At 41.2% G+C, this 16,631-nt stretch overlaps 1 protein-coding gene across 3 annotated transcripts in view; it reads left to right on the top strand.

Moving 5' to 3' along the window:
• Window positions 1–16,631, top strand: part of FNBP1L (formin binding protein 1 like) — a 92,853-nt gene that overhangs the window by 52,925 nt on the left and 23,297 nt on the right. For all 3 annotated transcript variants that reach the window (XR_012678485.1, XR_012678486.1, XM_075182355.1), the window contains exon 3: window positions 13,046–13,099. Coding sequence is in view for 1 of the 3 variants with exons in the window: in XM_075182355.1 (XP_075038456.1) it covers window positions 13,046–13,099 (54 nt within the window). In the remaining 2 variants the exon portion in view is untranslated. The remainder of the gene's footprint in view (window positions 1–13,045; window positions 13,100–16,631) is intronic.

The raw sequence follows: 16,631 nt of genomic DNA, 5'->3' as shown, positions 1-16,631 counted from the left end.
GACACAGGACTGATGCTAGCACTCACTTTTTCCAGATGGCCCAAACAATCTGAAAGGGGATTCATTAGAGAAAATGATTTTACCCTCAGCAGCCCAATCCCTGTACCTATTGCAGAATATCAGTCTGTCCCTGATGTTTTTCCTGGAGAGAAATGGCTTCTTTGCTGGCCTTCTTGACACCAGGCCATCCTCCATAAGTCTTTGACTCACTCTTCGTGCAGATGCACTCACACCTGTCTGCTGCCATTCCTGAGCAAGCTCTGCACTGGTAGTGTCCCGATCCTGCAGCTGAATCAAGTTTAGGTGTCTGTCCTGGTGCTTGCTGGATGTTCTTGGGCGCCCTGAAGCCTTCTTCACAACTATTGAAGCTCTTTCCTTGAAGTTCTTGGTGATCCGATAAATGGTTGATTTAGGTACAATCTTACTAGCAGCAATATCCCTTTGCTTGTGAAGCCCTTTTTGTGCAAAGCAATGATGACTGCACGTGTTTCCTTGCAGATAACCATGATTAACAGAGGAAGAACAATGATTTCAAGCACCACCCTCCTTTGAAATCTTCCAGACTGTTATTCTAACTCAATCAGCATGACAGAGTAACCTCCAGCCTTGTCAACACTCTCACTTGTGTTAATGAGAGAATCACTGACCTGATGTCAGCTGGTCCTTTTGGGGCAGGGCTGAAATGCAGTGGAAATGTTTTTGGGATAAAGTTCATTGTCATGGCAAAGAGGGACTTTGAAATTAATTGCAATTCATCTGATCCATTCTTCATGACATTCTGGAGTATATGCATATTGCCATCATAAAAACTGAGGCAGCAGACTTTGTGAAATATATTTGTGTCATTCTCAAAACTTGGCCATGACTGTACAGTAGTCCTCACACTATAGTAGTATGACTGACTTTTCTGCATATTTTTAATTTTACAATAGTAAGTGTAGGTTGCTTTCTTCACTGTCACATTCTGTTTGTGCCATACAAAGGTTTCCAAGGGGGAGATTCAATTGGCTGCAAAGTGTCTCCAGAATGTCCGTGAGACACCTCGCGGCGGAGATTTGAGAGAAATCGCCGCTCATTTTGGGTGCAAGGAGATATGAGTGGAGATTTCCACTAGAATTGCCAGCAATGTGCGCGCACAATTGAATCTCCCCTATCTTTATGTAGCTACGATGTATTGCATACAGAGAAGCACATGCAACCCTAATAATCACTGTAGGATCTATTGCATTCTGATATGTATTGGCATTCATTTACACTATACATTTACTAAACCTCTTGAATAGAAGCCTTTTATTGTTTTATAGTGTAACTGCAAATTAAACGTTGTAAAATTAGTTTCTAGACACTGAATAAGATGACAATATTTTACATTTCACATGACCAAAATCCTCTGGTTGGGAGGATACACTGGAGAAATGAAGGAAAACAAGCTTTTATTAAACCATGTGTAGGCTGCTAGAGGTGTAGGAGGTGAATGCAAATTGATTTAAATTTTTTGCTTGCTGTGATCTCTGCGTTTGCATTACTTTCCATGTCCAGCTCTGGATTTTATTTTTTAGTTTTATATATTTATTATTACTGCACCAGTACAGAGGAAAAGGGTTGAATAAAAAGTATAAACATTCACTGCATGCTCTGAATGAAAGATTAAAAAAACAAATAATTATTTGTCTGGATGACTTTGACACGAAAACCCTAATTAACTGTTACATTTACCATCTAGCACCCCCCGACATCCTCCTACAGAGTGGAAGGGGGTCATCGCTTCTAGAGGAAAGAGGAAAACCTGACCAGTATTATCTGAACTTGAAATTCCTGTAGGATATAGCAGTGGGATGGGCGACCTTTCCTTTCTTAATCCGTGGTAAAATCTTGACAATAGTGTATGAAAGAGATATGAAGGTTAAAGGGGAAGCTGCACATAAAATACAATTGCCTCATGAAAAAATGTAATTTCCCAAATACATAGCTAAAGCAGTCAGGCACATTAGCAGGCCTAATGATATTTGTATGTTGGGATTTGTGTTTCTTTACATAACGCTGTGTAGTTCCCTGTAAGTCTGTTTGGATTTGGGAACCGCTTTGAGTTATTTCTAAAAAATTCATGACATTGTTGATTTTAAATACTTATCATTCAGAAATTCCTTTGCAATAAATCAACTGGTTACGGCATAATTTCAACTATGAAGATTTCGGCGCTCATGAAAATTCATCAAACGTGTATTAAAAGTGCATGTACATGTCTATGGTCATATGAAATGTCAGGAAGTTGGCTTCTACACTGTCAGATATGTGATCGTAAATAACAAGAGGTAAGAGGGTCCTGCTCGGAAGCTTACAATCTGTAGGTCAATGGGAGTCTGATACATGAGGTCAAGTTCCATATGTTGCATATTGGTCCTGTTGGAGTGCCTAGTGAGCCATATGATCTAGTCACACAGCTATGTTGGTCAAAGAGTTGATGTCTTGTGTTAGCTGTGTAAAGGGTGATAATAGGGTAACCTAGAGAGATAAAGAGGGTGGTTGAGGAATATTATAAGCTGGTCTGAAGAAGTGGGTTTTCAGAGAACGCTTGAAGGTGTGAAGAGAGGAAAGTCTTATTTTATGAGAAAGGGAATTCCACAATGTGGGTGCAGCCCGAAAAAAGTCCTGTATCCAGGAGTGGGGACAGGTAATGAATGGATGAGAGATGCAGATCTTGTGCTAAGTTGGGAGATATTTTGAGACAAGTGAGAAGATGCATATAGGTGCAGTTTTGTTGATGGCCTTATATGTCAGTGGAAATATTTTATATTGGATTCAGTAATAAAACAGGCAACAATGTAAAAAATGACAGTGGCTCAGCAGAGGAAGAACGATTTGCACGGAAAATCAATCTAGCCTCTGCATGCAAAATAGATTGTAGGGGTGACGGTCTAATTTGGGAAAGACCAGTGAGGAGGCAATTGCAATAACCAATGCGGAAGGAAATGAGTGCATGAATTAGAGCTTTTGCAGTGTCTTGTGTGAGCATATTCTGGAAATCTTTTTTTAGATGTATGTAACATTTAAATATAGAGTCCATGTGGTGAATAAAGGACAGTTCTGAATAAAGGATCACGCCTAGACAGAGAGCTTGCGGGGTGGGATATATGGTCAGGTAAGTAACTTCTGTTGACAGGTGGGAATATTAACTCCATTTTTGAAGCTTGAGTTTGAATTGGCGAGACGACATCAAAGATGAAATGGCAGAAAGACAGCCAGTAACACGGAACAGCACAGATCACGAGAGATCAGTAGAGGATGAATACATTTAGATATCATCCACATAGAGATGATACAGAAATCCAAAGGTGCGTATTCGTTTTTCAAGAGAAGTGGTGTAGATAGAGAACAGCAGAGGACCTAGGACTGAGCCTTGTGGTACTCCAACTGATAAAGGAAGCGGAGCAGGGGAGGATCCAGAGAAACGAACACTGAAAGAGCGATTGGATAGGAAGGATGAGAACCAGGATAGGTCAGTGTCTTTAAGACCTAGGGATTGTAGCGTTTGTATAAAATGCAGCAGAGAGATCCAGGAGAATTAGAAGAGAGTAATGGCCTTTAGATGTAGCAGTGATAAAATCACTGATAACCTTAGTCAATCCAGTCTCTTGAGTGTTGCAAACCAAAGCCTGACCAAAGAGGATCCAGAAGGATGTTTGCAGAAAGATACTGTCAAAATAAATCTTCCACTACCTTAATTGTTTAATAAATGCACATGAAGCTGGCATATTTTTATTCCTTAAATAATGAGATTGACATTGCTGTGATTAATGAGTCTCTGGGGTTCAGCAGCATGAAAAGGAAGGAAGTAGCATGTTTGGAGCTATCAGCAAGAATTGTTACATTAATCTTAGTACCAGGCATAGTTTGAAGGCTTTGGTTGAGCACATGAAAACCTCTTCAGAGCAATCTGTGGGGAATTTACTGGGATTGACAGTAGACCTAAATCTGCGTTTCCTTTTTAGCATGAGTTAGCTGCAAACCTTACACATTATTTGGAGGAAGGTCGTAACTTGCAACTACTTTCAGGCCCGGCAGCATAGGAGGGCTTTGTCTCAGAGGAATAAAACGTTCCTTAAAGTACAAAGTTAGCCTGGCTTCATAATGAGTTTATCCAGACAGTTATAGGAATTGGACAATAAGAGGACTGTATATATAATGCAGACTAACGTGCCATATTCATACTAATACTTTTAGTACTCTGCCTGGGGTGGTGCAGACATTGTGGTGGGCATTACCTTGTACTGGTCCTTGGAGGGTCACATAACAAATTTGCCCATTCAGTTCTAGTTTGGAGCTATAGTCCCCTTTTTAGGACTTATATTCCTGCTGGCCCTATTTGGGCTTTATTGATTTAATACACATTATGTATAAATAACGAGTTTTGCTGAGCTGTCTGAACCCATGAAGTCGTGTCTATTTATACCTTATTAATGGTATGTGGACAAGGGCAATTATCTAATAAGAAATCCTATTGAAACACATTTTTTAAGGGTTGGTTTATTGAACATTAAATAAAAGCAGTAATTTAAATATGAAATCTACTGTGGCTCACTGTATTTCTGCTGGGTGTACTTGAAATCCAAATTTCTGTCATTCTTGGCCATTTTTGATTGTCGGTGGAGCCCCACAAATGCTCACCTCATTGTAAACACCAAGTATAACTTTTGCTATCCTGCACATACCATCCAGTTGTCTGTAAATCACCATACTGTCACACTCTGAGTAGTCTATACTACTACAACGGTGCTCCACTAATGTGCCCAGGAAGCAATGTACCAGCCTGTCCGTAGGCTTCTGCTTTGTCTCTTAGCTCTGTGTATGGTGACTATCCTAGCAGGGATACATGTGCTCATACTGGCAGGTACAGCCACCTAGTCTGACTGATGTGGGACTGGATCTTTGTCAGTTTTGGCCTAATACGTACATACACATAAGAGTAGGTAGCATTAGTGAAGTTGGTTGACAAGTCCATATACCACCCGTCCTGATCGACATCTGATGGTTCCCAACAAACAATAGCATGTTATCAGTCTTTTTGGACTGGTAACATGTTGTGATTTACAACTAATTCACTCTCAAAACGGCACAATTGGCTGTCTAAACCACGGCTTCACCGGTACACATGAAAGCCACTGACCTATGCAGTTTTCCTTAAAATGTGCAGTCAAATTTGTCAGTTACCCTCAAAACAATTTTTATAATAACTATATAGTTTTTATGTCCTATTGTATACTGCCAAATTATTCAAATTGTTCCTGCTATAAAGGACTAATATTAAACACCCACATGTAACCTGTTAGGTTGGTGTCAGGGAGGACACACTTCCACATCCATTCAAACTCCATGCCCTTCGGTTAAAGATGGTCTGAAGCTCGCTCTCACGGTCTCACACGCTCTCTCTCTTCTATGCCAGTGTGTATCAGTCAGTGTGAGCAAACAGAGGTTCCCGAACATGGAGGTGAGAATAAAGATGAAACAGAGCTGTGGCAGGTGGAATAATGAGCTGGCGTAACTAATGGAAAGAATGAGCACCAGGTTATTTTCTTTGGTTAAATGAATTACATGTACTTGGTCTCAGTACAGTTGTCCACCTTTTAAAATGATCATTCTTGATCACCCCACCTTCATCTGGCTTAATGCTTTATGACAAGTTCACTTGGTTCAAGAGCTAATCCTTACTCATGAAGGGACTGCCGCTCTTTATTTTTCACCATAGTTTGAGGGTAACTGATTTTTTGCTTCCCCACTACTCCATGCGCAGAACTCAATCCTGTAATACCTTTATCTACACCAGATGGTCCCATATACTGGGGTACCCTGGCTCTCCCCTACAACTCACATGGACTTCATATTAGCACCCATGCTCTTGTTTTTCAGTTCTCACACTTGTTGGGATCAGTTGTATGGTGATCTCATGTCTCATGGTTGACACTTGTTGTGTCACTTTACCTGCCTTATTTCTCCTATCTTCTGTGCATCTTTCTCTGGCTTGGGGACCTCGCATGTTCCTTTGCCTTAATCTCTGCTCTTTAAACTCAACACTGATCATGATCCACTCATCGGTGGATCTCTTAACACCTCCCAGCTGAAAGCATCACACATTTAGACCTCCCAGGGGTATAAGCAGCTGAACAAGTTCCACATAATTTCTTTTTCCGGATGATCCTAGTACAGAAATTAGATGGTGACAGTTATTGTGGGTCTGAGTCTATCTTTACATTTCTCATCCACTTTTCATTCATTTAGAACAAATCTCACCAGCAAATGAGTTTTAATTCCATGTACTATGTTGATTAAGGGGATATTTTTGCTTTTCTAAACAAACTTAATGAACTACACCCTACTTTATGTAATTGTATATCTGCTCAATTTTTTCTTTCCTAACTCCACCTGCTCCATGGTACTGACAGGGTAACACAGGAGCTGACTCACGTGGTCCCACCATGTTATACAGTTTGGTATTGTCACTGCCTTGCCATAATAAAATAATTTGCTCATCATCACCATTTATTTATATAGCGCCACTGATTCCGCAGCGCTGTACAGAGACCTCACTCACATCAGTTCCTGCCCCATTGGAGCTTAGTCTAAATTCCCTAACATACACACACAGACGGAGAGAGAAACTAGGGTAAATTTTTGAAAGCAGCCAATTAACCTACTAGTATGTGTGGGAGGAAACCGGAGCACCCGGAGGAAGCCAACGTAAACACAGGGAGAACATACAAACTCCACACAGATAAGGCCATGGTTGGGAATTGAACTCATGACCCCAGTGCCGTGAGGCAGATGTGCTAACCACTTAGCCACCGTGCTGCTCAGGTGTTCGGTTTCCCTTTCCAGCTGATAGAGAGCAATCTGTGCCTTTGGTTACAGCACTCCCATTCTGCTTCTTATGGTGAACCGCAGCCAAATTAATTTTCACTTGATAGCACAGGTTGTTCCCTAGATTCTTGGAGCCAAATGGCACTTCTTGGTAATTCTGTCTGTGAGTGTGGGGGCTTTTATATGGTGTAAATTACGATTTTATCCAGGGCATGGAAGATGTTGTGGTTTGGTTATGGGCTATCTAGTATGCTTTACAATTGGGTTTGTTGTGGTCAGTATACCATACTGTACAGGTGGAGTATATATTTGTGCTGTGTATGACTTGCCCAGTTAAAAAAAAATAAAAAAAAATAGTTCAGTCTATGCTGCACGTTTCATACATGGATCGCACTGTAAACGTTCATTTGCGGCTGATACAGGAAGCTATACATTTTGAGTACAGTGACCAAAATAGTACAAATAAAAAAAAAAAGACAACTTTTTGTATTTGGCTTTGTGACCAGATCTGGCATGGTTACATAGCAAGATCATTACGTCCATGATGCAGTAACACATGTATTTCTTAGCTGCTGAGAACAACAGTTATCTCTGGAATACATGCTCCTTCCCTTGCTGCTGCTTGAGCTCTAATGAGCAGTGACATTCTGTGTACTTGTTAAATCTCCAACGTGCAGACATAGCTGTTTTTCCTGTACCTTTTTCAGTTGTCCTTGATAAACAAAACTTTCACTTCCTGAATGGGACTCGATCAGAAGATTTTGTAGGTCTTGGCTTGGGTACTTTCCTGAAAACATTTCCTTTGTAGAAAGAGCATAATCTTCAAATCTTCATTGCTAACTTTTCTGTGTCCCCTCACACCAAACACACACTTACAGGCACATCTAAGAAGGTTGTGTAGGAGGAAGATTGGTGACTTCATTTTTTGTCTTTTCTTCTTTTGTCTGTTCTTCTTTTCTCTACAGTCGTTCAAATTGAGAATGCTATGTGAAAGAGTGGCACATAGTCCATTTTATTGTTGAACATATAGATAAATAGGTTGCATTTACATATACCAGACAAATAATAAAGATGATGCATTAATGCTACCAAGCAATGTGGATCAGGTTAATCACAACTAGAGATGAGTGGGCTCGGATTCCGCTAATCCGAGCCCATCCGAACACTGTTTGGATATTTCCGGCGGGCAAAAAAATGAAAACGAGGCTCTGTCGTCCAAGTCTCGCGTCAAATCTCGCGAGGGGTGGGAGGGAGGGCCCAGAACAATTCCATCTTGTACCTCTTTTTTTGGCATTATGTGCTCAAGCTACCTCGGTGCAACCTTTTGGCCTAAAAACAATATTGTGAGGTGTTCAGAATAGACTGGAAATTAGTGGAAATGATTGTTATTGAATGTTATTGAGGTTAATAATAGCGTAGGAGTGAAAAAAAAAACACACAACTGGTTTTTAGCACTTATGTTTTTTTCAAAATAAATCTGAATCCAAAACCTTTCGGCAGGTGTTTTGCGAAACAAATCCGAACCCAAAACCTCAAGCAAATCTGAATCCAAAACACAAAACACGAGACACCAAAAGTGGCAGGTGCACATCCCTAATCACAACCAGTATTTACTCTACGCGTTTCGAGACTTCTCTTCAAGACTATATGGGCCACAATGGGTTTTTGTTGAATTTTTTTTTTATATAGATGAATTGTGGCTAATGTTAAAACTATTCTTGGTGAATACAGTGTTTAACATTTTTGCCAATAAATGTTGCAAATAGCCCTGTGGTTAAAAGTCAAAATAAGGGCAATTAAAATCCAAGCACTAAAATGTTTTAGTGAGAACAAGACGTTAAAGTAGACTTTATTAGCAAATAGGATATAGGTGCTAAGCGCTTATCAAACCTTTTTGTAGCTCCAAAATCTGTTTGTTGCAGCAAAGTGCAAAGATGACCATCATAATCATCCTTTATATAGCGCCACTGAGTCCGCAGCACTGTACACAGAACTCGCTCACATCGGTCCCTGCCCCATTGGAGCTTACAGTTTAAATTCCCTAACACACAGACTAAGGTCAATTTGATAACAGCCAATTACAATACTAGTATATGTTTGTTTTGTTTTCTTTTGGGTGGGGTGAGCGGAAACAGGAGCACCCAGAGAAAACCCACGCAAACACAGGGAGAGCATACAAACTCCACACAGATGAGGTCATGGTTGGGAATCTAAATCATAACCCAAGTGCTGAGATGCAGAAGTGCTAACCACTGAGCCACCGTGCTGCTTACATTTGCACTTGGAGAGCGTAAAATGGACAAAAGCAAATATAGAATTTAATGATCAATTTTAATTGATAAGTATATTTTCTCCACATAATGTTGATATAGGAACTTCTAATTCCTATTATGGGGTATCTGGGCCATGTCGATAACTGTCAATCCCACTTAGGGCCCCCTTTGCACAAGCCATAAAGCCAGGAATAAGTTCCCTTGTCCAGTTGGTCTCCATCCCTCCCCAAGGGGGTCTAGAGATAAATTGCTTCACAAGTCCTCCAAGTGCAGCTGAGCTGGTCACCACCGAACCTGTTCTTTTAGGATTCAGGTGGCAGAAGAAGGCCTGGCAAAAGCACTCTAGGATCTGGTGTTGCCATGCCAAGGGTACGAAACGCCACGGGATGTGTGCATTTTATTCCCTTTTAGAGTCCCAGGAGGGGGTGAAAATAGTTGAAATGACATGTGGTTTGTGTGTGTTATGTTAGCGTGCACTCTGATTATCTAGTGGGATTTTTGTGTTGCTGTGAATCTCCTGGAAATTAAAGTAAACATTTTTTATTTTTTTGACAAACTGTGTGTAAGCTTAGAGTCCTAACACACTGTCCCCTTTGTTCCTTAGTTCCTAATGAGTCTGCTTAGGCAGGGTGTTAGTATGTGTTAGTAGACATTTGTGGGCTCCATAGCAACATTTTCAGGGCTCCCATGTACTGCCCACAGGGGGACAGGCTCTGTAGTAGCTGTACCCCTGCTACTATGGTACCTCCACTTTTGTGGTTAAACCAGGTTACCAACTGGACACAGTTGAGGGAAAAACCAGGCAAAATTGTGGATAGTCCTCTCACCTGGTTATCGCACCTATCGTGATGTTTTGTATCTTAGATTCAGTAGTGCAAGTATTTGATTTCAAAGCGTATGAGAGATTGGTGGTTAAACATCTAATGAACGAACGCTTAGTCACTCTCTGAATGGCAGTCTTGTAGTCTGAGGGATTTTCTGAGATCTTATATGATGGATTAGGACATGGAGCTTCTGTGCCATAGGTCTCCTTGATTTTAGTATTCTATTAAAAATCCAATTAAACAACTGTGTGTGTGTGTGTATATGTAGATATAGATATATGGTGATAGATATCACCAGAGATGTTGGAAACTGGTATGAAATTCTTACATGGCATATTGTAAGAGCTCTGAAGGACTTTTTGCTGAGCCAGTATCTGGAAGCTTTTTCTTAGACCAGTTTTCAGAAGTTATATCATGTCTTATTTGCATGCTCTGTAAAACTGTTTCCTTCCTTCTATCTATAAATGCCAACAGAACCCTTGTTGAAAGGACCATTGCTCAGTTGCTAGGATACCAGATTGTTTTGTATTTCACCTAATGAATAATAATTAGGTATGTTTAGACTCTGCATAGAAAGAAACACCAAAACTAGACAAACTGATATATTGGGGGGAAATGATTTGCACCTTGTAAACAGCATGCTATTGAATGTTTAGAATCACTAATTTGGTTTGTATTCTTTGTAGAGTTTTTTCTCTATGCATGGAAAATATATCACTGAGCTCAGTAAGCTGAAATGGGTTCACACACTAGCACATGAAACCGCTTTTAGTATTTCGCTCAGAATAAATACTATTGTGTTGTTCATACAATAGCTTACATTTTACAATGGGCCATAGATTTTGTGTGGGTCCTGGTAGCTAAAAAGGTACATTGATTGTACTTATGTCAGCATTCTGAAGTGCCTGTATCCTATTTCTTACAATTACCTTGGCATTTGCAATTCAATAATTCTGTTTGAGAATGGTTTGCTGCAGACATAGACATCCCATGGCTCCACTGCTTAGAGGGAATGAAAAGTCCCAGCATGCACTACAGCCACCAGCTGTCAGACCTGCTGGAAGGAATTCTGCAACAGGTTGCCTGTGTTTTTTTTCTTTGTTTTTTTATAAGTGGTCAAGATAAGCTTTCCAGTTGCTGAAAATTAGTACAGATGTGACCCTTAATGAAGCATTCCCTGGGAGTCCAAGTAGGGAAAGTAAGGAATAAGGAGAGACGGTTGAAGGGGGAGACATGAAAGATCAACTAGCCATTGTAGAATCATTAAGGCCGAAAGATGCCAGCAACCATGACTGTCACTCAATTATCTTGATTGAATCTCCTTCCTCTTCTGGGCCTGGAGAAGGCTCTCACTCTTGTGCTACTTGGGCACTTCTGTGGTCACTAGCCACCTTGGAGTAGCTGCGTGCCAGGTATATTTGTTTGGCATCATGCTCTCTTCTGGACACAGACAGGGCATTTTTTCCTAATGTGTGCAGAAAATGTGGTAGCAACTGCTGCCACCAGGGAGATGACAGGAATAGAGATGGCGGCAGCCATGTCGGTTGAACTTGCTGGGTGCAGCAGCTGAACTTAAACGGTATTTCCATAGAGCTTGGAAACAACCCTGTTCTTGGTGTTCTAATGAAAACAATGTTTACTTCTTATCTCTGCAGTCTATTTCAAGGGCAGTCTCCATTCCATACAGCTCTTGAAATAGAATGTAGATTATCCAAGTTCAAGTCCTCTGAAGTCCATCAGGTGGACATACTTCCAAATAAAGATATCTTTATTCAGATACCTCAAAGGGGTCCTAGGTGAATAAACACCAAGATCAAAGCTAATTGAATAAACACCGTTTCAACCTCTTGAGTGGGAACAGCAGTGGCCTCAAGTGAGCCGTCAGCCCTTCACTCGTTACTGCAGAGTAGACATGCAATGCCGTGAGGATTTGTCCTCTGCTTGAAAACTCTTGCAAGTGATCATCACTCCATATTTTGCTCTACCTTTATTTTCATTTCATTGAGGGATTGTGTCCTGGAGTTGACATGGAAACTGATTTGGCATCACTGGTAGCTTTGTTTCCAAAAATCCTGGCGGACAACACTCCTCTAACCTCCACCTCTTTTTACTTCATTAAAACAAAACAGGATTGCAGGTGTCAAAAACGTGTCTGCTTTCTGTCCATATGTTGGTGGCACTTACTGGTGGGTGATCTCCTAGAGCAGTTTCTCAACTCCAGTCCTCAGGAACCCCTAGCAGCACATGTTTTCCATATCTCCTTGCTGGAGCACAGGTGAATTCATTACTGACTGGCACAGTGTAGCAGGTGGTATAATTATTTCACTGGTCACCTGGCAATCTTGCACTGTTAGTGGTTCCTGAGGACTGGAGTTGAGAAACGCTGCCCTAGAGGTTGCCTGAGAAAGGAGTCTGTTAATTTCCACTCCCAGGCTTTAGGTGGAACCTTGTGATATTAAACACATTATGGGTGACTTGTACAGTAGCGCAATCCAGTCTGCTATGGGAAGGGAGAAATATGTGACACGTACGTGCACGTGGTGTAGGTGTGTCAAGGCAATAAACAATTTTATGTTTATCTGGTCCATCTGTCTTTTGCGTGTATCTCGTAAACAGGCCATACACGCTTGTCACTTATCTCATCAGTGTTCTATGACCGTGTAGGCATTACCAGGATTACCTCCTACAAGAAGCTTTTTAAATATCATGAGTGGAATTCTCAGAGGTTGTGGACCTCATAAGACTCATTGACAACTACATCTAGACTGTAAACTATCATCTGGACTTCTCTGATGTATTGCAATGGATAACACGAATTCTGGGCATAAACATTTTGTTAACAGCAAAATGGTTAAATTCTAATTTCTAAGTTTTTCTCTAGTGTCTCTGTATTTAAAATACTTGGCATAACTGCAGTTTCCACTAAGAATAAGTTAATTTTCATGCGGAATTGTATATAAAACAGGATATGATTTCATTCTGCTTATACCCTAGCTGTCAGCTGATTGATTCTGTTCAGAAAAAAATAACTTTATGAATGCCTACTACTTTTTTCCCAATCGGTCGACTAACCAGAAGTCTTCCATTCTCTTTCAGAAATTTGGTGAAGAAGTTTTGTACCAAGCGGGCCCCAAAAGATGAGGAGCCCAGGTATGTGAATATGTTTTAAAGATGGTTTTATGTTTTTTGTTTTGTTTTTTTTTTCCTTCAAAATATCAGATAAAAAAATGTGCTGTGTATGGCCTGCATCCTATGCAGGTAGTGAACAGCAAATGGAAACCCCTGGGTGAATGAGGGCAACAAATTATATTGAAAGCATGGGCTTCCACATAGGGGTCACTCATGGTTTTAATTAAGCTAATAACATACCGGTATGGTCAGGGTGATGTATAAAGGTGCTGGACTGTCCTGGTTGCCTACAATTATGACTCTCATGGCTTCAGGAGGAGACCTCATTGACTATGAAAGAGGGGTGAATGTTGGGGGTCGATTAACAGGAGCTTCATTAACTCCAGGAATGTGATATACATTCCTTAATTTGAAATGCAAGGTGAAAGGTGAGCAAATGCATATCAATTGACTTCAACCTCACGGCCCGACAAGAATCCCACAGAGCAATTATACCAGTCGGGATGCAGAGCATAAGCCGCGTGTCACACCTGTAAATGCATGTTAGAGTTCAGTGGTACAGAAAGCACAGGCAGTGTACCGCCAAGCAGCGGCGGAAGGAGATATGGTCAGATTCATTTTTCGTAATCTTCTCCACAAACTGACTAGTGCATGTAAAGAAGTGTACAGCCCTGAATTCTTCATTGGTGAAATGTTCTGGTGGTTCTGTAATGCTTGGGTGTCATGACATGGTTTGTGTGCAGCCATCGTCTTAACAAGCCTGGCCAGTGCTAATGGCTACTTAATAGTACTTTGTGATCATCTTCACCCCATGCTGCAGCATCTCTTTCCTGACTAAAGGAGTATTTTATAAGATTGTTTCTATTTTATGTTTGTACAGTCATGTACAAAGTTTTGAGAATGACACAAGTATTGGTTTTCACAAAGTTTGCTGCTTCAGTGTTTTTAGACCTTTTTGTCAGATGTTACTATGATATACTGAAGTAAAATTACAAGCACTTCATAACTGTCAAAGGCTTTTATTGACAATTACATTACGTTTATGCAAAGAGTCAATATTTGCAGTGTTGACCCTTCTTTTTGAAAACCTCTGCAATCCCTCCTCTGCAACCCCTCCTCTCCATTCACACTCCTGCCCGCTCCCTGCGCTCGGCCAATGATCGCCGCCTCTCCTCCACTCTGATCACCTCTTCCCACTCTAGAATCCAAGACTTCTCCCGTGCTGCACCCCTTCACTGGAACGACCTCCCTCGCTCCATTCGTCTCTCACCCAATCTGTGCTCCTTCAAGCGGGCACTTAAAACTCACCTGTTCCTTAAGGCCTACCAACCATCCACTTAACCACTCACCCTTCTGTTTCTCCCCTGGCTCCTTTCCTCTCTCCCCGTTGCTTCACTGGCTCCCTTTTGTGCCTGACTTTGTTTACCCTCCCTTAGGATGTAAGCTCGAATGAGCAGGGCCCTCTTCCCTCCTGTCTCCATACCTGTTCTTCTGCTCCGTCTCTACTGTATCTGCCTGCTTGGAGTTTCTGAAGTACTGGTACTTTGTGTTTATTGTCCTGTACTGTTTTACCCTGTATAGTCTACTGTTTGTACCATGTTCGGCGCTGCGGAAACCTTGTGGCGCCTAACAAATAAACGATAATAATAATAATAATAATTCGCCCTGGCATGCTATCAATCAACTTCTGGGCCACATACCGACCGATGGCCACCCATTCTTGCCTAATTAATACTTGGAGTTTGTCAGAATTTGTGGGTTTTTGTTTGTCCGCCTGCCTCTTGACGATTGACCACAAGTTGGGGAATTTCCTGGCCATGGACCCAAAATTTTGAAGTTTTGATCCCCGAGCCACTTGGTTATTACTTTTGCCTTATGGCAAGGTTCTCCATCATGCTGGAAAAGGCATTGTTTGTCACCAAACTGTTCTTGGATGGTTAGCAAAAGTTGTTCTTGGAGGATGTTTTAGAACCATTCTTTATTCATGGCTGTGTTCTTAGGCAAAATTGTGAGTGAGTCCACTCCCTTGGCTGAGAAGCAACCCCACACATGAATGGTCTCAGGATGCTTTACTGTTGGCATGATACATGCCTGATGGGTAGCACTCACTTTTCCTTCTCCGGACAAGCGTTTTTCCAGATGTCCCAAACAATCAAAGGGGGATTCATCGGAGAAAATGACTTTACCCCAGTCTTCAGCAGTCCAATCCCTGTACCTTTTGCAGAATATCAGTCTGTGCCTGAGGGTTTTTCCTGGAGAGAAGTGGCTTCTTTGCTGGCCTTCTTGACACCAGGCCATCCTCCAAAGTCTTTGCCTCACTGTGCGTACAGATGCACTCACACCTGCCTTTTGCCATTCCTGAGCAATCTCTGCACTGGTGGTGCCCTGATCCTGCAGCTAAATCAACTTTAGGAGACTGTCCTGGTGCTTGCTGGACGTTCGTGGTCGCCCTGAAGCTGTCTTTACAACTATTAAACCTCTCTACTTGAAGTTCTTGATGATCCGATAAATGGTTGATTTTGGGTGCAATCTTATTAGCAGCAATAGCCTTGCCTGTGAAGCCCTTTTTGTGCAAAGTCAATGATGACTGCACGTGTTTCCTTGCAGAAAACATGGTTAACAGAGGAAGAAGGATTTCAAGCACCACCATTCTTTTTTTTTTTAACTATTTATTTTTAAAAATAGCAATCATGTACAAATAAGAATCAACAATTAGTACATTTGCAGGGCAAGAAACAAAAAACAAAGAACAGTACATGTCATGGGCATATATCAATGAAGCTGAAAATATCTGAGCAGCAAATATACAAAATAGCCAGAGTTTGTCAATAAACAGACAGGTAAGTATACAATTGTTACCCAGAAAACTCAAGAAACTATAACATTTTATAACAATATAATGTGGGGGAGGGGAAGGGGGAGGGAGGACACTGGTCGCCACCGAGACTGAGAGAAAAAGAGAACACTCTTCCCGTTATACCACCATTCTTTTTAAAGCTTCCAGCCTGCTGTTCTAACTCAATCAGCATGACAGAGTAATCTCCAGCCTTGTCCTCATCAACACTCTCACCTGTGTTAACAAGAGAATCACTGGCCTGATGTCAGCTGGTCTTTTTGTGTCGGGGCTGAAATGCAGTGGGAATGTTGTTTTTGGGATATAGTTCATTGTCATGGCAAAGAGGGACTTTGAAATTAATTGCAATTCATCTGATCACTCTTCATGACATTCTGGAGTATATGCAAATTGCCTTCATAAAAACCGAGGCAGCAGACTTTGAAAAATATTTGTGTCATTCTCAAAACTTTTGGCCATGACTGTACTTGCAGCACTCAGATAACCACTCTGTCTGTGTGTGCCATCATCTAAAAGTGAATGGTTCTTTCCTTGTCTGAGAGCTAAACGTTCGGGTTTGATGTGTTTAGGCACTTGGGATGTCATCATTCAACCAGATTGCTCATTTTAAGACCTCACACAGCGATATTGAACCAATTTTATTATATCATCTGCAGTATCGCAGTATGAAATGGCTAAACTTAAATATTGTGTTTGGTT

Source organism: Mixophyes fleayi, chromosome 8, assembly GCF_038048845.1.
Source record: "Mixophyes fleayi isolate aMixFle1 chromosome 8, aMixFle1.hap1, whole genome shotgun sequence".
Classification (NCBI taxonomy): Eukaryota; Metazoa; Chordata; class Amphibia; order Anura; family Limnodynastidae; genus Mixophyes; species Mixophyes fleayi.
This window is presented reverse-complemented; position numbering and strand designations above follow the sequence as displayed.